The following is a 27,759-nucleotide window of genomic DNA, read 5'->3' as shown; positions in this document are numbered from 1 at the left end:
CATCGTCCCAGACTGAAACAGTGGCTGCATTTTTTGTGCCTTTCCATGGAGGCCTTCGTTTCTTTTTTAAAAAAAATTTTATTTTATTTATTTATTTTTGCGTTACGTGGGCCTCACTGTTGCGGCCTCTCCCGTTGAGAAGCACAGGCTCCGGACGCGCAGGCCCAGCGGCCATGGCTCACGGGCCCAGCCGCCCCGCGGCATGTGGGATCTTCCCGGACCGGGGCACGAACCCGCGTCCCCTGCATCAGCAGGCCGACTCTCAAGCACTGCGCCACCAGGGAAGCCCGAGGCCTTCGTTTCTTTAGTCATGATCTGACTTAGTGTATATGGAGACTGTGGCTTTCAGACTGTACACATGAATTGTTGCTGTTTTAGTTATATTCAAGTCTCTATTTTTCATAAATGTAGGAGATGTTTCCCCTTGATAAGAAAACAAAGAAAAAAAGACGTGTTTCTTTTTTACTTCCTCTTGAAACTTGTCCTTTCCTCCCCTCTGTTTCCACTTCCTGCTTTAACCCTCTTTGAATATTTTTTCCTTCTCCTAATTATCACGAACATCATTTAACCAAGATTCCCTCCTCTGGAATTCAGTCCTACTTGAATCTAAATGGCGTTTTTGTCTTTGCTTCTGTTCTGTCCTTTGCCTCCTCCAGCTCCCTTTCCATTCCTTTAGTTTTTTGGGTTTTTAAAAAATGCTAGCGAGGAAGCTAAGTGTCCATCGGCAGATGAGTGGATAAAGATGTGGCACAGATATACAATGGAACATTACTCAGCCATAAAAGAATGAAATTGAGTTATTTGCAGTGAGGTGGATGGACCTGGAGTCTGTTATACAGAGTGAAGTAAGTCAGAAGGAGAAAAACAAATACTGTATGTAACACATATATATGGAATCTAAGAAAAAAAATGTCACGAAGAGCCTAGGGGTAGGACGGGAATAAAACACACACCTACTAGAGCATGGACTTGAGGAAATGGGGAGGGGGAAGGGTAAGCTGTGACAAAATGAGAGAGTGTCATGGACATATATACACTACCAAACGTAAATTAGATAGCTAGTGGGAAGCTGCTGCATAGCACAGGGAGATCACCTCTGTGCTTTGTGACCACCTAGAGGGGTGGGATAGGGAGGGTGGGAGAGAGGGTGATGCAAGAGGGAAGAGATATGGGAACATATGTGTATGTATAACTGATTCACTTTGTTGTAAAGCACAAACTAACACACCATTGCAAAGCAATGATACTCCAATAAAGTTGCTTTAAAAAAATTGCTAGCGAGGTAAGGAAATGGGATGATATACATATGAAGTGAGTTAGCTGTACGAAGTGAGTTAGCTGTACCATCAACAGAGGCCTGGAGGGTGACACACTGGACCACACCAGCAAAAGAATGATACTCAGCATGGTAGGTGTTATGTTGGTTTTCTCTTCAGGAGCTTAGGTCTTCTATTCTTCAACAATTCACAGACCTTCCTATTTCTCAGGACCTGTCCTTTGGTCTGCAATCAGCCTTGAAACATATTTAAAGTTACAATGTTTCTGAGACAGTTCAGCAGTTGAATTCCTTACTTTGTGTAAATATTTATTGGATGCCTAGTATAACTATTAGGCATTGCGTTAGGCACATAAACTTTTAGGAGTTAACTAGACCCAGGAGGTCCCTGTCTTCGTGGAGCTTCTATTCTAATTGGATGAGGCAAGCAACAGCCGAGAAAATAATTTAACAAAAGGCCACTGGTTGCGGACAGAGGTATGTAGAGTGGTGTGATGCGGAGCCTGGAGGGACAGAGGAAGGAGGCTCTTGGGTTAGCCTTTCTGAGGAGGTCACGCCTGAGCTCAGATCTACACCACGAGTTAGAGCTGGGCACTCGAGAATGGTAAGTGGAAAGCTCTGCCTCACATCCGGGAAGCTGTTGGTAGCGCTTCACTCACAGGCTGGGGAAGATGCTTATCCTAAATCACAGGCGCTCCCTAGGGCTTAATCTCCAGACCCAAGGAAAGGGGGAGAAATGTGAAGTGACTGCTAATTGATTTACATCAACAGATACAATTTGGGGACATCACTAATTTTCACCCTAATCATAGTTCTGATACTTTAGGCAATTATCTAAAATGAGGACTCACAAACAATGACACTGAATAAAGCATCAGGGCTGCACATGTATTTCATAATTGATACTGTTTTTCAGCAAATTTGAGCACATTATCTTCTTCACCTTGGGTGCATTGAATTTCGGGAATGAAGCGAGAAGGAACATTCCAAAAGATGATTCCATTGTTAAATGAGATAGTTTCTACCTTATGTGTTCTTTCTGAAAGGGGGGGGACTTACGTGTTAGTCTCTATCTTAAGAAAGACTTTTAGAGCATCTCCGACAGAGGAAACCCTGGCTGTAGGCAGGAAAAGAAGTAGGAGCTCCTTAACTTCCTATTAAGTCCATTTTCCTCCTCACCTTCTGTTGACTTTGACAGTAACTGAGCCATAATGGAAAGTTGTGATAGGAGGTGAAAGATCACCACTGATAGGAACTCAGTCCCCTGTAGGGACAGAGTGTGTCCATCCTGCAGAGCCTTTTAGGGACCATGGTTCATGTGTAATGAAAGCACAGTGAAAAGTCTTGAAGGGGTTTAAAGATGAAAGTGGCATCCTCTAATGTAAGTTTTTTTTAAAAAGCCCTCTGGATCTTTCATAACGATAAGGCTCAGTCCATCAGGAAGGTGTATCTACCCTAAATGAGTATGCACCTAACAACAGAGCTTCCAAATCTACAAAGCAAGGCCATGCTTAGAGAAATAGAGAAATAGACAAATCCACAATCAGAGTGAGAGACTTCAACACTCCTCTTTTGATAATTGTCTGTTAGTGTGAAAATAAATGATGGCTCCCAAATCATATCTGTTTTTTTTGTTTATTTGTTTGTTTGTTTTTGGCTGTGCCACGTGGCTTGTGGGATCTCAGTTCCCCAACCAGGGACTGAACCCAGGCCATGGCAGTGAAAGCCCAGAATCCTAAACACTAGGCCACCAGGGAACTCTCCCAAATCATATCTGTTGATGTAAATGAATTTGCAGTAACTTCATATTTCTCCCCTCTTTCTTTGTGTCTGAAGATAAAACTCCATAGAGCTCCTGTGGTTATAATAAGGCAAACAGAAAATCAGTTAGCACCTAGAAATGCTTGACAACACTATCAACCAATTGACCTAATTGGCAGCTATAGAATTTACAGAATGCTCCACCCAACAACTGCAGAAAAATAAACATTCAACATTCACCAAGATAGACCATATGTGGGCCATAAAACAAAGTCTCAGTGAATTTGAGAGGATTGAAATCATGCAGAGTGTGCTCCCTGACTGCAAGGAAATTAGATTAGAAATGAATAATAAAAAGATATCTGGAAAATCCCAAATATTTGGAAATTAAGCAACCACCCTTGTAAATAACCCATGGGTCAAAGAAGAAATGACACCGGGATTAAAAATCCCTCTGGCCGCTCTGTGAGGAATAGATTGAAGGGGAACGTGTGTACACAGTGAGGCCAGTGAATGGACCCTTCCAGAGTTCTAGGGGAGCTGTAATGGTGCCTTGAACTCAGGGTAAGGCAGTGGAAAGGGAGAGAAATGGGCAGATTCAGATGTATTTTGGAGGAAGAGCGTATGGGACTTGCTGAGGACTGGATGTGGGCAATGGGGATAGGAGGGGAAACATCAGACCTCAAGGTTTCTGGTTCGCGTCATTTCACATCTCCCCATGGCTCTTAGGATCACCTCCAAATTTGTCAGCATAGCTCCTGATCGGGCCCCTGCCCACTTGGCCCGCCTAATCTCTCCCCACCCCTGGCTCCTGGCTCTCCCACTGTAAGCTCCAGCCCCACCAACCAATTTGCCATCCTCCCTGGTGTGTTGTTCTCTCCTGGTCTCCGGGCCTTTTCACATGCTGTTCTATTTGTCTTCAGTACTCTTTGCCCTGCTCTTCACTTGCCTGTCTCTCAGCTTAGTTGTCACTTCTGTCCTTCTTTCACTCCAGAATGGTTTAGTAGCCCTGCCAAGTGCTTCTGTGCTACTTCTACCACTAGCCACATCTTATTTTGCTTTGCCCCTTCTCTGTCTCCCCCACTAAAGCTCTTTGAGAACAGAGCACATGCCTCATTCTTTTACTACCACCACTACTGCAGCCAGTTACTGGGCTATGAATCAAGGAACTAGCCCTCCCGAGAGGGAGCCCATAAGAATGTCACATAGCATTTATCGAGTCCTTACTGTGTGTATGTCAGGGGCTTCACATGCATTATCTCATCTAATCATCCGGCGGCACTCGGAAGTGAGTGACCAATCCCATCCGCAAGATGAGGAAACAGGGAGTTCCCCGGTGGTGCAGAGGTTAAGACTCCGCGCTTCCACTGCAGGTGGCACGGGTTCGATCCCTGGTCGGGGAACTAAGATCCTGCACGCCGCACAGCACGGCCAAAAAAAAAGATGAGGAAACTAAGCCTTAGCAGGCTTAGAGCAGCTTGCCCAAGACCATGGTTTGTAGTGGAAACAGAATCCAAACACAAATGGTTAGATTTCAAACCCCGAACTTTCAACCACAAAGCTGTACTGTCAAAGTCAGAACAAGGTTGCAGCACAATGAACTTGAAGGAGAGCCAGCGGCCCCTGATAATCCTGTTGCCCAGGTTGGGGTGGTGAATGGAGCCAGAGCGGCATTGTATACAAATAGCTATTGTCTGTCCTCTGTTTGCCCTTCTCTAAGAAAACAGAGGCCTCATTTCTAGTGCTCATTTCCATAAGGGAATTAGAATGGCTAATCTTATATCCTTTCGGTAAATATTCCTCTGCCCATTATAAAGTGGCCACGATGATCCTCTTCAAATTAATACCACCAATAATTGCCGCAGAATTGGCCTCCAGAGACGCAATGTTCTAGGAAGAGTGGAGTTTTTCTCCTGGTCTTTTATTTTTTCAGATAAAGAGTAAAAAGCCCCGGTGCTCTTGTTTTCAGTCGAGGTGATATGTGGATTGTGATATTAGAAATGTTCGGAAACTTCAACTTTTCTCAGCTTGACTCTGTTTATATAAAAGACACTTTGTGGCCGACACATGCTTTGAAGTGCTGTGAGCATTGACGTGCGTGGTAACTAGTTACAAGTGAGCTTTAAAAGAAAAAACACGCAGACTTCTTATAGTAGCAACACCTCTATTTATTGAGTACGTACTACGTACCAGCCACTGTACCAAGTTCCCTGTGTGTGTTTTATTTCACTGGATGTTAGTCACAACCCAAAGACAGGGGATGTGGTGGGGGTCTTGCTTTCCACTTTTTATGCATGGGGAACTGAGGAACTTGTCCAGAGTCACAGGGCACATGACGCCAGGATTGGAACTCAGGAATGCCAGACTCAGGATTCCTAAGGACTATCATCTATTCCGTCTGTGAGGTGTACCATTAGGGCTGCTTTTGTGTGTCAGTTTTGAAATATGATCTACTTACCAAAAAGAGCCCACCAAAACGCTGTATGCTTAGTTTAACACGCTCACACCCGTGTAACCACTACTGTGGTCAAGAACTAGACACATGACCATCACCCCAGAAATCCGCCATCAATGCATCCCTTCCTAGGACCACTGCAGACTTCTTTATATTTCAGGAAGGGCAGGTGCAGAGGAGGAGGGAGGGAGCGAGGCTTTAGCATCCGCCAACTCCAGTACATATGTGCCAGGGCCAGGCACGTAACTCGGGAATGACACACATCAGGTGCAATCTCTGTTAAAGGCGATTCCATCCCACCTGTTGCTCAGGTTAAAATCCATGGAGTTGCCCTTGACTTTTCTCTTACTCTCACATTCCACATCCAATCTGTTGCGGATATCCTGTTGGCTCCATTTCAAACCGTGTTATGGATTCAACCACTTCTCACTCCCTGGGTTGTTACCGCCTGAGCCAAGCCGCCATCGCGTCTCACTTAAATTATTAAAATAGCATCCTAACTGGTCTCCCTGCTTCCCCTGTGTGCCCCAAGTGTCTTTTCTCCGTGTAGCATCCAAAGTGATCCTTAATCTAAGTCAGACCCTGCCACTCCTCTGGTGAAAGCCCTTCAATGGCTTCCATCTCACGGACAGTGAAAGAACAAGTTCTTTCAAAGGCAAACAAAGCCCTAAGTGAAGTGACCGGCCCCCACTCTGCACCATCCTCATCCCTGGCTCCTCGTTGCCCACTGCGGTCCAGCCACCCTGTCTCCCTGCTGTTCTAAAAGTGGTCCAGCCTCTGCTATTTGTACTTGCCCTCTTTCTTCTCAGTGAGTCCTTCCCAGCGTCCCTAATTAAAATTGCAAGCCCCTTCCTACCTGGGACCCCCGCCCCTCTCCCTGCTTTATTTTTAACCAGCTTCTATACTGTATAATCAATATGTTTATCTTGCTTATTATTTCATGATGGAATGCCTCCGTCCTGAAGGGTTTTTTAGTTTTCCTTTTCCAGACCTTTTTCCAAGTCTTTTTTGTTTTGATGAAAGATGGTAACACTTTTATTTTATTAAAGAAAGCGATGATAACTTTAACAGTAGTATTGATTTAAGACTGAGGAAAAAATTAATCAAGTCAGTGAGCTTGAATTTAGGGACTGGATGTCTGCATAACCCTTAATTGATTCAAACATTAATATTAATACAGTTTTATTTAGGCCTTATTAGATAATCAGCCATAAAGAGAAGTCTGTTCTCTTTTAGATGGGTTGAAATAGCTTTCTCGTTCTCTGATTCTGTAATTCTAAATTAGCTTTTTAGTGAAACACCGTGCAGTCTCTCATTTCCTTAAACACATTCCAGATAGTTACCGTGTTGCAACTTTATTAGCTCCAAATCCAGCATTTGTTAGCATTATTTGACGCATTAACTTGGACAGAACACTTTTCTGTGCATTCGTTTTCCTTCCCAGTAAAATAGGATTGGCAGGAAGTTGAGTTCTTTGGATGGTCTTGAGCATGCAAAACATCAAAATCGTATTTACATGTGATAAGTAACTTGTATCATGATTGTATAATTTACTATTACTTTTGTAGAGAGTTTGCTCTTCTTCCACAGTACTCTGGAGTTGAGATTTTAAAAAAAAACAACAACTCAGCAGACTAGTGCTAATCTGTGGCAAAGTTATTACCTGTCCATGGTTAAATAAGAAAAAATAAGTATAGTGTGGTAGATGTTTGTTTAAGTATGTGTATTCATTTTAAAGAATTCATCGTAATTCTGGAATTAGGATCTTTAAACTGTTAAGATGGGTGTCTTCTTTTATGACATGGTAGATGATCATTATTTTTTTAAATTTCATTTTATTGATTTGTAAATTCTATTCTTCTAGTAGATGAGGAAGGAAAGATAAATCCTGCAGTTAATCATGTACGTTTTGAAATTATTCAAGACTGAAATCTCCATGATTCCTGTACCATACAGTGCCCGTGTTCATCAGTTTTAAATATTAGGATCTCAATGGAGTGGTGTCTTAACTTCCCATAACAAAATACCGTAACTGGATGGCTTACACCGCAGAAATTTTTTTTTCTTATACTTCTGGAGGCTAGAAGTCTGAGATTAGGGTGCTGACATGGTGAGGACACTCTCCCTGGCATGCAGACTGCTGCCTTCTCACTATGTTCTAATGTGACAGAGAGAGAGAGAGAAAGAGAGAGAGAAAGAGAGAGAGAGAGAGAATGAGAGCAAGCTGTCTGGGGTCTCTTTTAATGAGGACATGAATCCCGTCTTGAGGGTTCCACCCTCAGGACCTCATCTAACCCTAATTACTTCTCAAAGACCCCATCTCCACATACCCTCACATTGGGGAGTTAGGGCTTCAACATATGCATTTTGTAAAGACACATTCAGTCCACAACAAGCGTTGTGGTTTTAGGATGATGATCCTTCTTTTGTTAAGCTACCTCTAAATTGGGGGAACAATGGCAAAACAAGGCAAATAACTCTATTACGAACTATGACTTTAAAGTCTCAAACCCCAGGGCAAAATTCTGGTAAACTAAGCATTTAGCATAGCACAACTTATTTGCTTAAGGTGGCTGGCTTGAATGATCTACAGCAGAGGTTGACAAACCACAGCCTTTGAGTCAAGAATGGCTTTTACGTTTCAGATGGTTGAAAAACATCAAAAGAAGAAGGCTTTGTGACATCTGAAGATCAAATGAAATTCCAATTTTATTGTCTCTACATAGTTTTATTGGAACCACCCATGCTCATTTGTTTATATGTTGTCCATGGCTGCTTTTATGCTAACAGCAGTGAAGTAGCTGCAACAGAGCCTACAATATTTACTCTCTGGCCCTTTAGAAAAAAACGTTTGCCAATCCTTGCAGACAAAGCTGGCCAATGACTTGTTTTGCCTATTTCCAAGTCTAAATCTTAGCTGAAAATACTATTTCAAAAAGATGCAGAGGGCTTCCCTGGTGGCGCAGTGGTTGAGGGTCCGCCTGCCCATGCAGGGGACACGGGTTCGTGCCCCGGTCCGGGAAGATCCCACGTGCCGCGGAGCGGCTGGGCCCGTGAGCCATGGCCGCCGCGCCTGCGCGTCCGGAGCCTGTGCTCCGCAACGGGAGAGGCCACAACAGTGAGAGGCCCGTGTATCGCAAAAAAAAAAAAAAAAAAAAAAAAAAAAGATGCAGAGCCATATCCATTAACACTAAAAGAAATGGATCCAGAGACAGAGTATGTACCCTAAAGCCTGGCATGAGCTAATCTACGGATTGTCCACTTCAAGTAGTCTAATGGTAGCCCTAGCTTTTCCAAGAAAAAAACTGAGAAAGACAGATGGCCTTATTGGAGGATGGAGAAGAAGAAAGCCACAGTCGTTAGCTAATGTTTTCATTCCTCGTGACGTTCAACCCTTACCAAATATAGTCCAGGGTCCTGGAATTGGACCAGTCTGAATCAAGAGGGGTCTTCCTCTGAGTCTCTCCCCTTTGACTGACCCTTATCCCTGAAGTCCAAGGAGAAGGGAGGAATGGAAGCTAAGAGTGGGACCCTTTCTAGAATTAACATTAATCCACAGAATCATTGGCAGTGTTGACTTATCAGGCCACTTCCTTTGTTTCTTGTTTTCTCCCTCCTCACCCAATACACACAAAGGTGATTTTAAAGGATGTGGACTCCCTTCTCTACGTGGACACCGATGTTCTCTTTCTGAGACCTGTTGATGACATCTGGAAGCTTCTGAGGCAATTTAATTCCACACAGCTTGCGGCCATGGCCCCCGAGCATGAAATCCCCAAGATCGGCTGGTACAGCCGCTTTGCTCGGCACCCTTTCTATGGCTCTGCGGGAGTTAACTCAGGGGTCATGCTGATGAACTTAACTCGGATAAGAAGCGCCCAGTTCAAGGTAAGGAAGTATGTTATATTTCCTTGTTTAAACATCGGGATTTTGTCTCCGCAACAGTGACGTTCCAGGAGTGTCGGTGTGTTGATTTTGGAAGTAGCTGGCTTGCAGGTGAGAATGGACGAAGCCAGGGAAGAGAAGAGTATTTGGAGAGTTATGGAATATTTGTTGGCTTAGGAAGATTCCAGGTGATTATGGAATTTAAACTGTTCAGCAGAGTTACTAGTGAGGAATGTTATGTTGCATTTCTGAATTCCATGTTTAAACGCTCTGTGTATCCCAGGCTTCAAAAACCCTGGAAAACTTTTTGGAGTTACCCTAGGGATATATTTATGTAAATGTACAGAGATAAACGTACAAGGCTGTTCACGGCCCTGTCTTTTATCCTAGCAAAAAACTGGAAGAACCAGGGCTTCCCTGGTGGCGCAGTGGTTGGGAGTCCGCCTGCCGATGCAGGGGACACGGGTTCGTGCCCCGGTCCGGGAAGATCCCACATGCCGCGGAGCGGCTGGGCCTGTGAGCCATGGCTGCTGAGCCTGCGCGTCCGGAGCCTGTGCTCCGCAACGGGAGAGGCCACAACAGTGAGAGGCCCGCATAGCACAAAAAAAAAAAAAAACCCCCCCCAAAAAAAAAAACTGGAAGAACCTAAGTGAACATCAGTAGAGAACAAGTCAAAAAAATTATCCTCCTATTAAAAAGAATTAGATCAAATCTGTAAGTGAGATAAGAGCTCTAAAGAATATTAAGTGAAAAAATTAAAATGCAACAGAGCATGATGCCATAGAGGTGCTCCCTTTTATGCCTTAGAAACTTCCAGAAGAATATCTAAGAGACTGGTCATTAATTGTGGATACATCTAGGGAAAGTGGGAATGGGAATTGCAGGAGGCAGGAGGAAAAATATTTTTACTTTTTACATCTTTGTGTGCTGTTTGAATATTTAGTCTGAATATGTTGCTTTTGTCTTAAAAGTAAATAATTTTTAAAAACAATTTTTATTGGAGTGTAGCTGATTTACAATGTTGTGTTAATTTCAGGTGTACAGCAAAGTGAATCAGTTATACATATACGTATATCCACTCTTTTTCAGATTCTTTTCCCATATAGGCCATTGCAGAATATTGAGTAGAGTTCCCTGTGCTCTACAGTAGGTCCTTGCTGGTTATCTGTCTTATATACACTAGTGTGTGTATGTTCATCCCAAGCTCCTGTTTTATGCCTCTGCCACGTGGGGCATGATTTTCTGTGCAGAAGCCATAGGCCCAACTGCCAGTTTCTGGTCCATCTACCATTCATGTGTACACCTGTAATCGCCAGCCCTAGTTCTGCTTTGTCCTATGCCTTGAGGCCAACAGGTCCCCTCCTCTGCTGATTTCATTTTCATTCTGGGAGCGGGGGGGTGGTGAAGGGGAGAACCCGTCCCTGTACGTTGATTCTCAGCGGATGAGATGTATTTGCTGTGCCTTAGCCACTCTGATGGTTTTCTCTTTTCCAGAACAGCATGATTCCAACAGGCTTGGCTTGGGAGGACATGCTGTACCCTCTGTACCAGAAGTACAAGAATGCCATCACGTGGGGAGACCAGGACTTATTAAATATTATTTTTTATTTCAACCCAGGTAGGTTCTCTTTCAAGAATGCAGTTCTCAGAGGAGTCCGCCCACCTCGCCCCACAGAGCACATTCCAGCCTGGGCTGCATTGGCGAAGCCTGAATTGTGCCTGTGTCCCCTGCAAAGGGTGCCTTTTCATCGCCCACCCCACCCCCTCCCCGGGGTCTCACGCGGGGCGGTCCTCGCGCTGCTGACACAAAAGGCCAAATGTTGAAACCCCCAACACTGGGCTCCGTTTTTCAAGAATATCTTTTAGGTTTTGCCACGCCATTCTTTCAAGAAGTACAGGCAAAATCAATGGGCGGCACAGAACTAAATGAAAACATTATAATCTAGGCACAAGGCCCGCCATAGCCTGAACAATTGCTAGATTGAAGGGAATTGATTCTTGAGATCCTTACAATAAAGTGACTTGTTCAGGGTTAAAAGGGCCTAGAAGAAGGACTTGGATTCCCACATCCCTCTTTCTTTTCACCTAGGGCTAAAGAAATTCATCTTATATTGTTAAGTCAGTGTTTGGGTAGTTGGGGAAGGAAAGGAGATGTAAATTTCTGGTCTGTGTTTTTGTATTGACACCTAAAGCTAAAAATTTTCCTTCTTTTCTTTCATCTTTGCTAAAACCTTATTTAATGGTATTAAAACCAAAAGCTTTGGGCTTCCCTAGTGGCGCAGTGATTGAGAGTCCGCCTGCTGATGCAGGGGACGCGGGTTCGTGCCCCGGTCCGGGAGGATCCCACGTGCCGCGGAGCGGCTGGGCCCGTGAGCCATGGCCGCTGAGCCTGCGCGTCCGGAGCCTCTGCTCCGCAACGGGAGAGGCCACAACAGTGAGAGGCCCACATACCACAAAAAAAAAAAAAAAACAAACAACCTCCTCAGGCCTCTCCTGTGTCTTTAAAAATCCTGAACTAGAGACTCCTGTTTATAAAGACTTCTGTGTATGTACCTGTTTTTTTAGTTTTTTTAACAAAATTCTGAAATGAAACCTAATCTCACATGCCCTTGGATCAAAAAGGAGCAAATCCTGGAAAAGAAAAAAAGCAGGTTGATATGGAACGGGGTGCATTTCTGGCAGAGTCCCAATACTGATTCATTTGATGAAGGAGATGTGTTGGCTGTTCGTTCGTGGCATGTTTTAATCCATTTCACTTTGATGTAGCAACAGGGATCAACGGGGATTTGAAAGTCTGACCCTCCTTTTTCTTCTAAAGCGGATTTCATCTTTTTTTCTAGGTGTACTTATACTGAGTAGGACTCTCGGCTACAAATAAAAGGGCCCTGGAGCTAGACTAAGCACAAAGGATACTTTTTTTAAATAAGCAAACCGGTGTCCTGTAGAAACCTAGGGCAGAAAGGCCAGCAGGCTGGGCCCAGGACCTAAAGCAGGAGAGGGAAAAGGATGAGGAACCCAGGTTGGACTTTCCTTCTGCTGGTGAGACTGTGTATTCCTCTCTTTGAAGGTTCTCGTTCTGTGCTCAAAGCAGAGAACCAAGGTTTCATGCTCCAACTCCAGCCGTACGGAAAGACTAACTTCATCCCAGTTCCAAATTCCTGGGGGAGAAATCAGATGTTGGGAGTGTGGGTCCCCTAGGCCAGGAGCGTGGAGCTAAGGAATCATGGCTGACATTGATGATTTACTGAGTGTCAGGCGCTGTTCTGAGCATTTTCTTATTTAATCCTCACAACAACGCTGAGAATAGAATCCCCATTTTATAGACAAAGGTACCAAGGGAAAGAGAGTTAATTTGTGGTATAGCTAATGAGTGCCAGAGGAGGGGTACAAACCCAGGCCACTCCAACTCTGGCCCCATGTATTTGGGGGTGAGGGGAAGGTCCCAGAGAAGGGGGAATTCTAGAGAGCTGGGCAGGTTTCCCCAAATGTGTGTCTCTCTCCTGCATTATTTCTGCCCTTTAAATATTGCATTTTTTCCTCTGTGTCGTGTGGCTTAAACTCTCTTCCATAAGCCTATCTGTCCATATTCCCAAACTGAGGAATTCAAAACATTCACATAGTTGCCTCCCCAGAAATCCTCTTAGCCTGTTGCAGATTATTTGAGGATGTCATCAGTGAGTAAATAACACTCAAAGACTGTTTGTTGCAAGCAGCTCTGCCATTAGATGCGAGCCCCTTGTCTTTAATTAGGGCTGAAAACCAGCTGAGTTTAGTGGCATCACCCTGCCCATCTTAGGTCCACTGAGTACAAGGATATTATAAAATAATTATGAAGTTGTTCCGAATCTTGGGTCTGAACAGTAGCAAGTAAATAACCGAGTTTCCTAACTTTAGATCGGTATTAGTTAATTCCTTGATTGTTCTTTGTATGGCCTGCCTTTGGTCTTTCATACTTTATCCAGGTACTTTATCAAACATGAGCTCTTTGACCTGCAATCCAATGATATCCATCACATTGAAAGGTTTTTCTTTGTTTATATTCATTGGGAGCATTTTCTGTAAACCAGAACTAACTATATTTGAAAAAAAAAAAAAAAGTGTGTCACCTTTATCCCTGGAAAGGAGAGAGAGAAAATTGGCCATGACTCAGGAGATAAACATGCTTATTGTTATGATTCTTTGGGTTGCCATTGGTGAAGCAATACACACAAAACCCAAGCCCATATCTACAACGTTTTTATTATTATAGCCTCTCGTAGGCAATCCCATTGCTTTTAAAACGTGTTTAAAAGCCATTAGCTTAAAAATGTTTTAAAACTCTTGCTATAATTAGATAGTAAATGCCTGTGGGTGTGTAATTGCCGTGCTGGGTCCTAGACTGACTCACAAGAAGACAGCTGAAGCCCATGGGGGACATGCAGGTAGCTCATCCCACAGGACATTTCCTGGCAGGTGAGCCAAGGCAGCTTCTTTAAGGGGTGAAAGACTGAACTCACATATTTACAGGTGAATTTGAGTCAAGAGCAGACTTCTGTAGAAAGGGTAGGTTTGACAAGGGCTAAAAGAGAAGCCTATGTAGAAAGATGTGCTTGGATTCATGTGCTTAGATTGCAGGGAATAAAACTTAACTCAGACCAGCTAAATAAAGGTCCAGGTGCCAGTCCCATGAGCACATGGGTCAGATCATGCCAGGCTTCATGAGAACCGTGTCTGGGCGGCTGCTCAGGACCAAAGCTCATTTCTTCATCCCGCAGAGTCCTCATGGTTTCTCTTGTGTCACTTCTCTTCATGCCCATCTGATTCGATTCCTTCTGTCCAACAATAATGTCTGCTTGTACATGGCCCAACCCCAAGTCAACCCAACCTTACAAGCCCATGCCAATGATGATGGGTTGTCTAGGTTTCTTAATTCGGATTCTTGAAGGTAAGAGAGAGGGGGATGGGGAGTTGGCCTGTCCCAGCCTATTAACTGATTCCCAGCCCAGCTATGAACCGGTTCTCTTTCGATGGGGAGACCACCCTTGATCCGGTGGTCTTCCGGGGGCCAGAAGAGCAAGATCACGTGGCATTTTCCTCTCTGAAACATGAACACCAAGGTCTGTCTCTTCTTTCAAAGCAATTTCTAGAAAAGTGGGGGTGGCCAGGGGAAGAAATGAAACCAGCCAAGTCTAGATGACAAGGCAGGGCATCCAGCTAGATTAGAAGCACTAGGGCTCTGTCCACGAAGAGAGAGAAGAGCTGAAACGTGCATGGAATGTACATAGATCGTCCATGAGTTGAATGTGATACTAGGGAGTCGGGAGGGTTTGCTGGGGCCACAGAGGGCAGGACACACAGTCACATGGAACAGGCCTCTTCAGAGGCCCTGTCAGGCCTTGTTCTCATCCTGCCTGGGTGTGCAGCCACACTATATACTCCTCTCACCAAAAGCTTCCAGCAGCTGGTAGTTGTGAATGTGTTTTGGGGTGGACAGGCCCAATTATTTGGTTTTAGGACTGTCCTGGAAAACTGGAAACAGGTCATTGTTTTGGGAGTCTGAGAAGTTCATGAGCTCTGATACGAAGCTCAAGAGTGAAGATCGTAGGGTCCTTGTGAGAAGGGGTTACGTCTACTTTGTCTTCATTGAGTGTTTCCAGTGTGAGGGTTAGTGCCTTAACTGGAGTTGATCTTCAGAGGTGTTGGCTGGTTGGAGGAATGGGATTAAGAGACTGGAATGGAAGAAGGAAGGAAATGGAAGAGAAAGAGCACAGCCAGGAAAGTGAGAGGAAGGGATGTTGGGGAGAGAAAGGAGAGGGAGAAAGCAGAGAAAGGGGAAAGATACAGAGGGTAGAGGAACGTATACGTTTTGATTCTCCCGTTCATTCAGTGGACATCATTTGAGCACCTACCTACTAGGTGCCAGCCACAGGGCTAGGCAGTGGGGATATGGTGGCATACAGAGGAGTCAGAGTCTCTCCTTTTACAAAACCTACCTTGTACTGGGAGAGGTCAACTTCCAAAGAGTAACAATGAGTCATTCAAAATCACAAATTGTGATCAGTGCTATGAAGGAAACAAATGAGGAGTTGAGAAAGCCACTGTCAAGGCTGGGGAGAGAGGGTTCCATCTTTAAATTGTGTGATCAGAGACATCTTCTTGCAAGAATGAATTGCCCTTTTCTGGAACAAGGTACATTCTGGAAGAAGGAAGAAGAGGAGGCTGGGAAAACTCAGTTCCAGAATGAGACATTAAAAAACAAAGCAGAACATGGGCTTCCCTGGTGGTGCAGTGGTTGAGAGTCCGCCTGCCGATGCAGGGGACGCGGGTTCGTGCCGCGGTCCGGCAAGATCCCACATGCCGCGGAGCGGCTGGGCCCGTGAGCCATGGCCGCTGAGCCTGCGCGTCCGGAGCCTGTGCTCTGCAACGAGAGAGGCCACAACAGTGAGAGGCCCGCGTACTGCAAAAACAAGAACAGAAACAAAGCAGAACAAACAAAGCTCTATGAGTCGTGCAAATAGCCTCCGTTCTGCTGATACAGTGTAGTAAGTAAGTAGCAAGCCTATTCCACCAGGAAGTTAAAATGATCAAACATAAACTATTCCGTAATCTTAGAGACCCCAAGAGTAGGAGATGATCAGAAATGTAAGGAGCAATCAATTCACACAGTACTTTGCAAGTAGTTAGGAGGCTCTGGAAATAAACGTTGACTCCTGAAAAGGATCACTAAGGGATTTCAGACTCATAAATAATCAATTAATGAGCTGCTTTATCTACGTAAAATGGAGAGGAAAAATAGCAAAGACCCAGGGTTTGAAGAGAGATTGGCTTGAAAAACATTTTTTAAATAAATTGCAGTGTTTTGAGGCTTTGGGGATTTGGAATTTAAAAACCATTCACTGTATTATTTCCTCAGCAGCAGAAAAAAATAACCTGCACATTTCACCATGCTGTCATTTTTAAACATTAGATTTTGACAGCCATGGTAATCTTGCTTAAACTAGATTCGTTTCAGTATAGTTATTCGTCGTGTGCCAAATAACCATCATTAATCCACGCTAACGTGTTCATCAGCTGCTCTACAGAGGTTTTCCATCTTCAGCCCAGCCCAGGGTGCTGGTGTAGCCCCTCTCCTCCTCCTTCCCCCCATGGAGAAGGATATTTTGCAATGTAACCCACGCCAAATGTATCTATGAATGAAAAGGCACATCTGTTATTGTCACCTATGCACTCTTTTTTTTCTTTATTGGAGTATAATTGCTTACAATGTCGTGTTAGTTTCTGCTGTACAATGAAGTGAATCAGCTATATGTATACAGACATCCCCTGGCCTTGGACCTCCCCCCCTCCCGCCCATCCCACCCATTTCACCCATCTAGGTCATTACAGAACACGGAGCTGAGCTCCCTGTGCTACACAGCAGGTTCCCACTAGGTATTTTACACATGGTAGTGTATTTATGTCAAACCTAATCTCCCACTTCATCCCACCCTCCCCTTCCCCTCTGTGTCTACACGTTCATTGTCTACGTCTGCAGCTCTATTCCTGCCCTGCAAATAGGTTCATCTAAATGTCCATCTGTGCACTCTCTCCCGTTGCGGAGCAAGGCTGTGGACGCACAGGCTCAGCGGCCATGGCTCACGGGCCCAGCCGCTCCGCGGCACGTGGGATCCTCCTGGACCGGGGCACGAACCCGCGTCGCAGGCGGACTCTCAACCAATGCGCCACCAGGGAAGCCCCACCTGTGCTCTCTTGATTGCCCTTTCTTTTAGTAACAGCACGCAGTTCTCTCAGGGGAATTACTCCCCCCCCCCCCCCCCCCCCCCCGCCGCATTGCATGCAGTCTTAGAGCCCTGCCCACCCCTGACTCGCACTTAATTAGTCATGAGACCATCTCCTGGGAACCTGAGTCTGGGAATCCAAGAGCAGAAAGTAGGCAAGGCTGGCTCATCCTGGCAGCAATGCCGAGAAGCTGACATTAATTAGTCCCCACACCCAGATCCCAGGAACCACCCCACTTCCTGCCCCAATTCAGCTTTCCCTGTGATTTTTTGAGCTACCTCCTCTCTTTCCAAAGGAAAAACAAATATTTTTGGCGTCACCTGCTAGAATCAAAGTTGATTACTTGCAACCTAATATAGATTTATATTTCTTGAATATTTTAGGGCAAAGTAGTCTATTTATATAACAACATTCCTACCATTATCTTACCTCTTTGAAGAAATCGAGTTTGCCCCACCCCCCAAATTAAATGCTTTATCTCTTCTAAAACACACTCTGATTTCCAAACTCTTTGCCATGATCAGGCCATTTTCTCCTCCTCAAATGCTCTTCCAGGCTTCTATTTCTAACTGTCAGAATCCTATCCTTACTATATAAGTCTAAGTAAAGCTTTACCAAAATGCCTTCCTTTCTGTATACTCTGATAAAATATGTTCATTTCTGTACTATCTCCCTTAGAAGAGTATAAATTCCCCAAGGGCAGGGGCAGTGCCTTATCACCCAGTGACACCAATGCCTTGCATTGTGGTGAACAAATACTTGTTTCAATTCTCTTCTCACGGTATTTCACGTTTCTTCCTCTGGAAAATTCTGAAGGGAAGGTAAACACATGAATTGAATTCTGTCTGGGATTGAATTTCACATGTGATATTTAGTAGCTGTGGTTCCTAGCGGATCTTCAGGAAATCTACAAACCCCTAAATTTATAAGCAGATATTCTTCATATATTTTTCCAAAGACAGAGTCTAAAGCTTTCATTAGATTCTCAGAGAGATCTGTGACTCATAAAATGTTAAGAAAGTCTGGCCACCTGCATATCTAGAGGCAATTGCTGTAAAACATTTACCACCAATGTGCTATGTGTCCAGAAGGATGGGAGGCTCATTCCATTTAAGTTATCTTGTTTTATCCTTCTGGTAGCCTAACGCAATAGTTCTCATTATGGCAATAGCAATGATAATAGTAATGATTACAGCTTACATTTATGGGGTGTACCTTCTGTGTGCAGCGAGCACTGTTCCAAGTACTTCTAGATGTGAACTCATTTAATACTTCCCCAAATCCTACAAGTGATATTTACAATTCTTTCCCCTTCTACAGATAATGAAACTGAGGCCCAGAAAAATCATGTAATTTGCTTGAGTTCATGCAACTCATGGCAGAGTTCTGTACTGAAACCCAACAGCTTGACTCTAAAGCTTGCTCCTTAGCCACTCTGCTGTTAGGGCACGGCTAACACATGGTAGAGCTGGGATTCAAATCTGCATCATTTAACTTCTCTTTAGTGCTTCTAGACTGAGGCCAAGGGTTTCAGCAACTCACCCAACTTTTTAGAACTAGGAGGTGGTAGAAGCCAACTTTGAACTTACCTGTCTTATTACAAAGCCTTTTGGGAGAATTTCAGTAAAGTAGGTGTTAACTCTTCAGTAAATGTTTGACAGAATTCGCCTATGAAGCCATCTGGTCCTGGACTTTTGTTTGTTCGAAGATTTTTTAATCACAGTTTCAATTTCAGTACTTGTGATTGGTCTGTTCATAGTTTCTATTTGTTCCTGGTTCAGTCTTGGAAGAATTTGTCCTTTCTAAGCATTTGTCCATTTCTTCCAGGTTATCCATTAATTGGCATGTAGTTGCTTGTAGTAGTCTCTTATGATCCTTTGTATTTCTGTGGTGTCCATCGTACCTTCTCCTTTTTCATTTCTAATTTTATTGATTTGAGTCCTCTCCCTTTTTTTCTTGATGAGTCTGGCTCGGGGTTTATCGATTTTGTTTATTTTCTCAAAGAACCAGCTTTTAGTTTCAGTGATCTTTGCTCTTGTTTTCTTCATCTCTATTTCATTTATTTCTGCTCTGATCTTTATGACTTTTTTCCTTCTACTACCTTTGGGTTTTGTTTGTTCTTCTTTCTCTAGCTGCTTTAGGTGTAAGGTTAGGTCATTTATTCGAGTTTTTTCTTGTTTCTTGAGGTAAAATTGTATTGCTATAAACTTCCCTCTTAGAACTGCTTTTGCTGCGCCATAGGTTTTGGATTGTCATGTTTTCATTGTTATTTGTCTCTAGGTATTTTTTGATTTCCTATTTGATTTCTTCAGGGACCCATCAGTTATTTAGTAACATATTGTTTAGACTCTGTGTCTTTGTGTTTTGCCTTTGAGTGATGCCCTCATTGGGCTCAGTCCTCTAAGGAGGCTGCAAAGAGAGGAAAAGTTTTCTTTTTGTAGTGGAGTCCTTAAACTACTTAGGAAGAGGCACAAAACCTTCATCATCAATCTTACACTCCATGAAGGCAGGACCTGTACACATAGCAGGCATTTGATGAATATTTGTTGATTCCATCAATCCATGCGTTTACAAAAACAGAGGTAGTGTCTAGGGCAATTCATTCAGCAGAGAATACTGGCAGGTGCTTAAGCAGGGACTGCAAGTCCAAATGGCCGGGCAGGTATCAGAAAGGAGTGAAGTGACTCATTGGATTTAAAAAAGGCAGCTATTGGGCTGGGGTCAGGTCACAGTTCAGAAGCACAAAAGCATGTTTAGATATTTTCACTCCCACTATCCTCACATCCACCCTCTTCACGGAAGTGCAGAAAAGTCACAAACTAATAGAGGAGTTGGGATTCAGACCTTGATAGTATAACTTCATGATAAGCACCGCTCTCTCTCAGCTGTGGATTATGTATGTGCAACTGTGGAGGTGAATGCAAGTAAGGGAAACATCCTGGTGGAATGGAGTTCTCCCAAGGAAAGGAAAACCTCATAGTGTGTTGTGAACAATTAGGAATTAGAGGATGTGACATCCAATTAGGAATTGGATGTCACAGCAGTCTGTGAGTTTTATGTTTTGTTTTGTTTTGTGGCCGCGCCATGTGGCTTGCCGGATCTTACTTCCATGACCAGGGACTGAACCTGTGCCCTCGGAAGTGAAAGTTCCAAGTCCTAACCCCTGGACTGCTAGGGAATTCCCCAGTGGCATGTAATTTCTGAGTGGTAGAAATATTACACACCGTCTGCCAGAGGGGATTTGCGATGATGTCTTCATTCTTTGCTTTCCTTCTCGACGGTTTCTGTAAATTACCTCTAAGCAGGGGTCCTTTCCATGAGAAGGGAATGCCATCAACCCAACCAACAAGCAAATCTTTATGATGCTCTTCTGACACTGGTAATTGATTTGCTCTAAGCCTTCTGTGCTGTCACACGGGGCCTTTCTCACGGTCAGTGGCACATGTTTGCAGAGAACTTTGATCCATCCTCCTCTAGCCCCGGCCCTTAAAGGCACCAGGAAGGAGGAGCCAGGAAGCTCAGGGGTTATGAGCTTATTGCTGATTTTATAATCCCTAGTCACCAAGAGGAAATTTACTGAGTCCATCAGGATTAGAGCAGAGTTTCTCAACCTTGGCACTACTACAGTGGTGGGGCTTGCTGTTCACTGAGGATATGTACAGCATCCCTGGCCTCTACCCGCTAGATGCCACTAGCAGCCTCGTCATGTATGACGACCAGTGTCTCCCTCTAAACACTGCCAGGTGGTCCCAGGAGACTGCAGGGTAGCATCACCCCTGGCTCAGAACCACTGGCTTAGAGATGTAAACACGCACAAGGACACGTGTACGCATGCTCACCCACAGTGTATATAGTCACCTTGACGGATACTTCTTTTTGTGTTCCTTTTTGTTGTTGTTGTTGTTTTCCTATTGTAGTATTTTGTTTGTTGTTTTTTCCTTCACTTTGTTTCTGTTGGTTGGTTGCTTTTTAATCTGAAGAAGAACCTTTGCTTCAATCTTGACTCTAATTTTTCAAGTTGGTCCATTTCACAAAACCTTTTCAAAGAGTTGATTGTAACTGCTAATGCTATGGACCACTGCCGGTTGCTTGTCACTCTGCTATGCATTTTACATGAGCTTTTTAAAAATGGAATCATCAGAATAACAGGGCAATCCTGTTACATCCATCTTGCGGATGAGGAAATTGAAACACACGGTTAAGTCACTGGACCCAGGTTGCACTGTTTTTGAGTGACAGAGCTGGGGTTCTGATCCAGGCTGTCTGCTGCCCTTATTTGCCTTCTTGTCTAAGATGCTATATTGCCCTCCTCTTTGGGGTAAAACCTCCAACGTCACTAACGTGTGCTCCTTCAATTCCTGATCCCAGAATATCGACAAACGTGGTTAAAATCTGAGCTACAAGTCACAATCACAGTCACGCGCTTTGAAATCCCGTGTGGTGTGCAGTTTATGAAAACGTTGGTTTCATCGCTGACACTGATTGTACACACATATCTTTCTCTTGTCACCACCAGAGTGTCTGTACGTGTTTCCCTGCCAGTGGAACTACCGTCCTGATCACTGCATGTACGGAAGCAATTGCAGAGCGGCCGAGCGGGAAGGCGTGTCTGTCCTGCATGGGAACCGAGGCGTCTACCATGACGAGAAGCAGCCAACTTTCAAAGCGCTCTATGAAGCAATCCGAGATGTAAGTGTCTTCTCACCCCCCATTCAGCAGACATGTACTTATCAGCATGAAGCAGTGCAGGCGCTTTGGTCACCCGTTCCTTTGAAGGCCAAATAATTCCCAGAAGCTTTGAGTTCTACCACTTTTCTCCAACCTCACTCACGCTAAGTCACTCCATCCACTTGCCACTTGATACTATATTTTGTCCACTCTTGACTTAATATTTCCAAGAAAGTCACTCATTTTTTTTTCTCTGAAATAAATTCTCTGAAGGAGGAAGTGTCTTATCAGAAAGAGAAACCCTTGGTAACTGACTATACTGCTAAACTGAATGAACAAGCATTTTTAGAACTCTAATGGAAAACTGATGAATTCATAAAAGTGCTAACAAAAGATCAAGATAAAAAAAATTAATTACATGGGACTGAGTGAACTGATGAGGATGATTATAATTTTTGTGACTTTCTGTTTGAATGAAAAAAAAATCCCCCCCCCAAAAAAAGAGAACAGTAAGCAAAAAAAAAAAAGAAAGAGAAACTCTGTGCCATTTGCCATAATAAAGGGTCAGAGGTTAGGATATAGGTAATACAATAAAATTAAATATTATTCAGCTCAAGCTAAGTGTGTTGCCTGGTTGGCAGCTCCACCCTATTGAACAAGCAGGTGTCGAGGTGGTCATTTAGGACAGCAGTCCCCAACCTTTGTGGGATGCATTGCAAGGAAGACGATTTTTCCACGGGTGAGGTGAGAGGGTGTGGGGGGTATGGTTCAGGCGGTAATGCCAGTGGTGCGGAGCGGCACCTGAAGCTTCGCTTGCTTGCCCGCTGCTCACCTCCTGCTGTGCAGCCTGGCTCCTAACAGGCCGCGGACCGGTACCAGTCCGGGGACCACGAGTTGGGGACTCCTGAGTTAGGACCAGGAGCCAAACCAAAGTGACAATCACAAAGTCTTTATTTCTGGACTGCCACAGTGCAAGCAAGAGGCAAGAAGAGGCACCAGCTCTCGGTGGCCCATTTTTATACACCAAAGGATGCTGGCTGACGGTCAAGTGGCTGCAGCATGGAGGCAGGAATATCTCCTGAATAAAAGGCTTTTGCATCTTTATGGACCCATGAACCTTGGGGAAGAGGAGAGGGAAGGAAGGGGGGAGGAGGAGAAAGGTACCCCCCCACACACACCTCCCAAAGGAGGCCTCCGCATGGAGGTGCTTGGGGCAGGGATAAGCCACCCTGGCTGATACACACAAAGAAAACTGCAGCTCGCTGCCGTGCACCAAGTCTGGGAGCGCAGCTTTCCCCCGAGACCTGTCAGACAGCCTTGTAATTGCCTCTGGCTGAGTGTGAAGATCACACCAACTATTCTGGCCTGGAGCTGAGGCCCCCTCTTACTCCCTTGAAGAGGTTGATTAGTAGGAGCAGTTAAAGACCTATGTGAACTATCTTTTGCGGTAACTGGGAAGGTCGAAAGGACCTTGCTTTGTGGTTCACCACCTAATATCACGTCAAGTACTGCCTGCTGGTACCTGCATCCCTCACTTTGGGAAACACTGCTTTCCACATTGCCTTTCACCTTGAAGTTGCTGGGGCAGAACCAGCAACAGCTACTTTCAGAGATTTCCCTTTTGAAACTTTCATTCCAAAACATAGAGTGTAGGGGTCGGCTAACTTGGGCCAAATATTGAGCCAAATCTGGCCTGTTTCTGTAAGACATGTGGGGTAAGAATGGTTTCTTAAATAGTTGGGGAAAAAATGAACAGAAGAATATTTCGTAACACAGGAAAGTTCTATGAAATTCAAATTTCTCTGTTCATATAGTCTTACTGGGACACAGCAACAACTGTTCATGTCATGTATTGTCTGTGGCCACTGGTATGCTACAAAGGCAAAGATGAGTAGCTATGACAGACTGTACGGCCCACAGAGTCTGAAATATTTACTATCTAGCCCTTTACAGAAAAAATTTGCCAACCCCTGACGGAAGGCATGTAGATTTTGTTAGAGGGTTTTTTCCTTGGGGATCTGGGATCCATCATGATTCATGAAAAGGATTTGGCAGGAGTGAGATGATGAGGGTGAATCCTGCAACATAGTAATGCATTTTTGCATGTGTGGAAGTATGCATTTTGCTAAGGAGCATCCCGGAGAATTCCAATTCTGGAATCCCCAGAGAATTGTCTTCTGTGGAGGGAAAGGATTTCACATGCCAATAAACTAACACCTCTTTCTTCTCCTGGGATTCCTGCTGTTGTTTCTCAAAAGCCAGGTGATTTAATTACACAGAAAATTTGTTCTGTACTTAGTGATATCACATTTAGATATTCAAACACTGACTCCAGGCGCAAACCCATTCCGGAATACAAATGAAAGTTAAATAAGAATGCAGCAGACGTGGACATCAGAGCCATGGCCCAGGTTGTTCTGTAATCTGTCAGCCCTGGCCTGGGATTGAGCAACTATGGTTCTAGAATTACAGTCGGTCTTGTTTGTTTTCTGGGTGGATCAGAAAGAGAGCCAGATAACTGGTTCATAAATGATCCTGCATAATACAGTCACTGATTTTCCTCAGTTGGGACTAAAAAGACAAGTTTTGTTCATGCATTTCAATCAGGACAATCACTAACCCCATCCTGAAACTCGAGTAAATATAGACAGACTTCATCATAAAAGACCTGTTTCTCCACTCGCCACTGTGCACCCCAGTGCAGTGGGGTCAGGGCTTGGCTTTGGGCATCAGCAGACCTGGGTTCAGGTCCCAATTTTGTCACTTTCTGGTGATTAGTCATTAACTCTGTGCTCTTGACTTCCTGAGCCTCAGTTTCCTCATCTGTGAAATGGGGATAATAATATTATCTACCTCATAAAACGTGTTGTGAGAATTCAACAAAATGATTGTTTTTACACTTTTAGTACAGCATCCAACATAGAGTTGTTCTCAATAATTAGAAGTTTCACACTCTTTTCTTTTCTTATCTTGTCCACATTTTCTCACTTGCTCTCTCTCTTCCCCCCATAAATATTTTTCCTCTCTCTCTCTTTCGCTGTATGTCTCCTTCTTCCTTCATCTCTCTCTGAAAATATTCCTCCTGTCCCTCCCTCTTCCTTCTCTTCCCTCTCCTTCTCTCTCTCTCTCTCCCTCTCTCTCTCACACACACACACACAAACACACATACTCACATACCCTAACCCTGTGTGTATGTTTGTGTGAAGGGTAAGTGTGATCTTCCCCCATCAGGACCCAAGGAAAATTATATACGAGGCAGACATTCTGCCAGTAATTCTTTAAACAGTCATCTCTGAAGAGCCTATTTTATGCAGGAACAATTCTAGATTCTGGGAACTCAGAAGTCAACGAGACTGACAAAGACGGCTCCTCATGAAGCGTATATTTTGGGTGAGGAAGCCAGATAGTACTCACATAAACCAAGAAATCAATAAAACTCTTATCAGACAGTGGAAGGTTAAAAGGTGACCAGAGCAGGGCGATAGGCATCCAGGATGGAGGGGAAGGTTCACGAGCTCGGGTCCTCAGGGAGGCTTCTGCCAGCCTGAGCCTTGATCCCTGGGACAATTTGGGGAGAGATCCTGCCGATTAGAAGAAATAACCTGGGGAAAGTCCCTGAGTCAGGAGTAAGTTTGTGTGCCCACCGACAGGGAAGAGGCCACAGTAACCAGAATGAACGGAAAAGGGAAGCGAGGAGGAGATGAGCAGGGAGAGTTCCAGGTCACATTGAACCTTTGGGGACAGGAGAGGGGTTGGAATCTTACTCTAATTGCAGCGGGAAGCCCCTGCAGGAAAACGCTGTGCTCTGATTTATGCTTTAAAAATATCTCCATGGTAACTTGGTGCAGGGGGTGCAAGAGTGAAAACAAAAAGGCTATCTGTGAGACTTACTGCAGCCTTCCAGGTGAGAGATGGGGCTGGCGTGCACTTGGGTGGTGTTGGGAAGATGAGAGGCTGGACTCGGGATGTGCTGTAGGGGTAGAGTTTACGGTACTTGCTGTTGCACCAGGTGAAGGATGTGGGGGAAAGAGAGGAATCAAGGAGGGCTCCACGGTTTTGACCTATTCTGTTCCTGTCGCTGGGGATACAGTGATGAAAAGGATTTTATCAATGGTCTAAATTGTGCTGTGAAAGAAAAAGTGTTCCAAACATGGTCTCAGACAGAACACGTTTTTGGATTACATAATGTGTAATCTGCTTCTGGGAAGAAATTCACATTTCTGATAAACATGCTTAAGCAATATTTCTGATGAACTTTAAGGGATTAAGACTTGTTCTAGGAAACTAGACACCCACCCACTCTGCTGTCAGGCAATAGTATCTGACTTTTCATCATTCGTTTTTTATTTTTTTTCGGTATGCGGGCCTCTCACTGTTGTGGCCTCTCCCGTTGCGGAGCACAGGCTCTGGACGTGCAGGCTCAGCGGCCATGGCTCACGGGCCCAGCCGCTCCGCGGCATGTGGGATCTTCCCGGACCGGGGCACGAACCCGTGTCCCCTGCATCGGCAGGCAGACTCTCAACCACTGCGCCACCAGGGAAGCCCTGACTTTTCATTCTTATTTCCCTTTCGTTTTTTTTCTCTAGTCTTTTTATTTAGAATGTCCTGGCCGACAATGAGTCTTTGACTTGACCTCCTAGAGGCCTTTTCCCTTTCGACAAGACTGTAATAAAACTATGACTCATGCTCATAATTAGGTGGTCTGAAAGATTTATTTTGGGAAATACAGACGCATTCCATGGGGAAACAAGATAATTTCTTTTTAAAGTCCAATATGAAGTGGGGAAAAAACCAACAACCAATATTTGGTATCTGAATTACTAAAATAAAGTTCACTGATGGTACATTTCACTAGTAGTTGTTAAACTCTGAACTTCACGAGATTACCATAGTTCCTTCATTAAGATTGCTACAAAGACAAGCTATACGAACAATTCAGTATCTTATTGTAGTAGATTTCAAGTATCTACTTGAGTCTTTTAAAAAAATTTTATTGAAGTATAGTTGATTTACAATGCTGTGTTAATTTCTTCTGTACACCAAAGTAACTCAGTTATACATATATGTGTTCTTTTTCATATTCTTTTCCATTATGGGGTTTGTCACAGGATACTGAACATAGTTCCCTGTGCTCTACAGTAGGACCTCGTTGTTTATGCTTGAGTCTTGCTTCTACTCGGCAAGAGCATGCTTTAGAATATCCTGTCCTGGGAAATATACTTCACTGTTAGATTTTAAGAGCTTTTAGAACCCAGATAAATCATCTTTTTTTTTTTATTTTTTAAGAGGTAAAGAAACAGGCCCCCAAAGGGTAAGTGATTGCCTGGGGTTGCACAGGACTGAATCAGAATTTGAACCTTGGTCCTCGGAGGTCCCTTCCTCTGTATCTAAAAACGTAGCAAGCTGTGCCTTCATGCTTACAGTAATTCCCTATGTCACTTCTCAGTACGTTATTTGTGTTTTAAATGGCATTTCAGTAACTAAAATACACTTTTCTTTTTTTTTTTATTTTTAACTCATCTTTCAGTTTCCCTTTCAAGACAATCTCTTTCAATCCATGTATTACCCTCTTCAGCTGAAGTTTTTGGAGACTGTGCACACTTTATGTGGACGAATCCCACAAGTTTTTCTGAAGCAAATTGAGAAAACCATGAAAAGGGCCTATGAGAAACATGTCATCATCCATGTTGGCCCGAACCAGAGGCGCTGAGTATTTCCCGTTGTCGCAAGTCCATTAGGCATCTCATGAACGAGGAAATACTCCTCTTCAGGCTGCCTGGATCTCTTTTACGTGAATATTTCATGGTGCTCTATGACAACTAAGTTTAAAAAGACTTGTTAAATGTTGCTAAATCAGTTGCCCCTAAATGGAAATAAATGCTATTTATCTGTTTTTTTTTAAAAAATGATATTATTGTTCACTTAACATTGTTGAAGTAGGTTGAGCTAGCTGTGA

At 44.0% G+C, this 27,759-nt stretch overlaps 1 protein-coding gene across 1 annotated transcript in view; it reads left to right on the top strand.

Annotated features, from left to right (window-relative positions):
- PPP4R2 (protein phosphatase 4 regulatory subunit 2) overlaps positions 1–27,759 on the top strand; it is a 135,635-nt gene that overhangs the window by 31,712 nt on the left and 76,164 nt on the right. The window contains 2 exon segments of the mRNA XM_067043614.1: positions 9,129–9,380; positions 21,652–21,824. Coding sequence (XP_066899715.1) covers positions 9,129–9,380; positions 21,652–21,824 — 425 coding nt within the window.

This window comes from Kogia breviceps, chromosome 10 (assembly GCF_026419965.1).
Source record: "Kogia breviceps isolate mKogBre1 chromosome 10, mKogBre1 haplotype 1, whole genome shotgun sequence".
In the NCBI taxonomy this organism is placed as follows: Eukaryota; Metazoa; Chordata; class Mammalia; order Artiodactyla; family Physeteridae; genus Kogia; species Kogia breviceps.
This window is presented reverse-complemented; position numbering and strand designations above follow the sequence as displayed.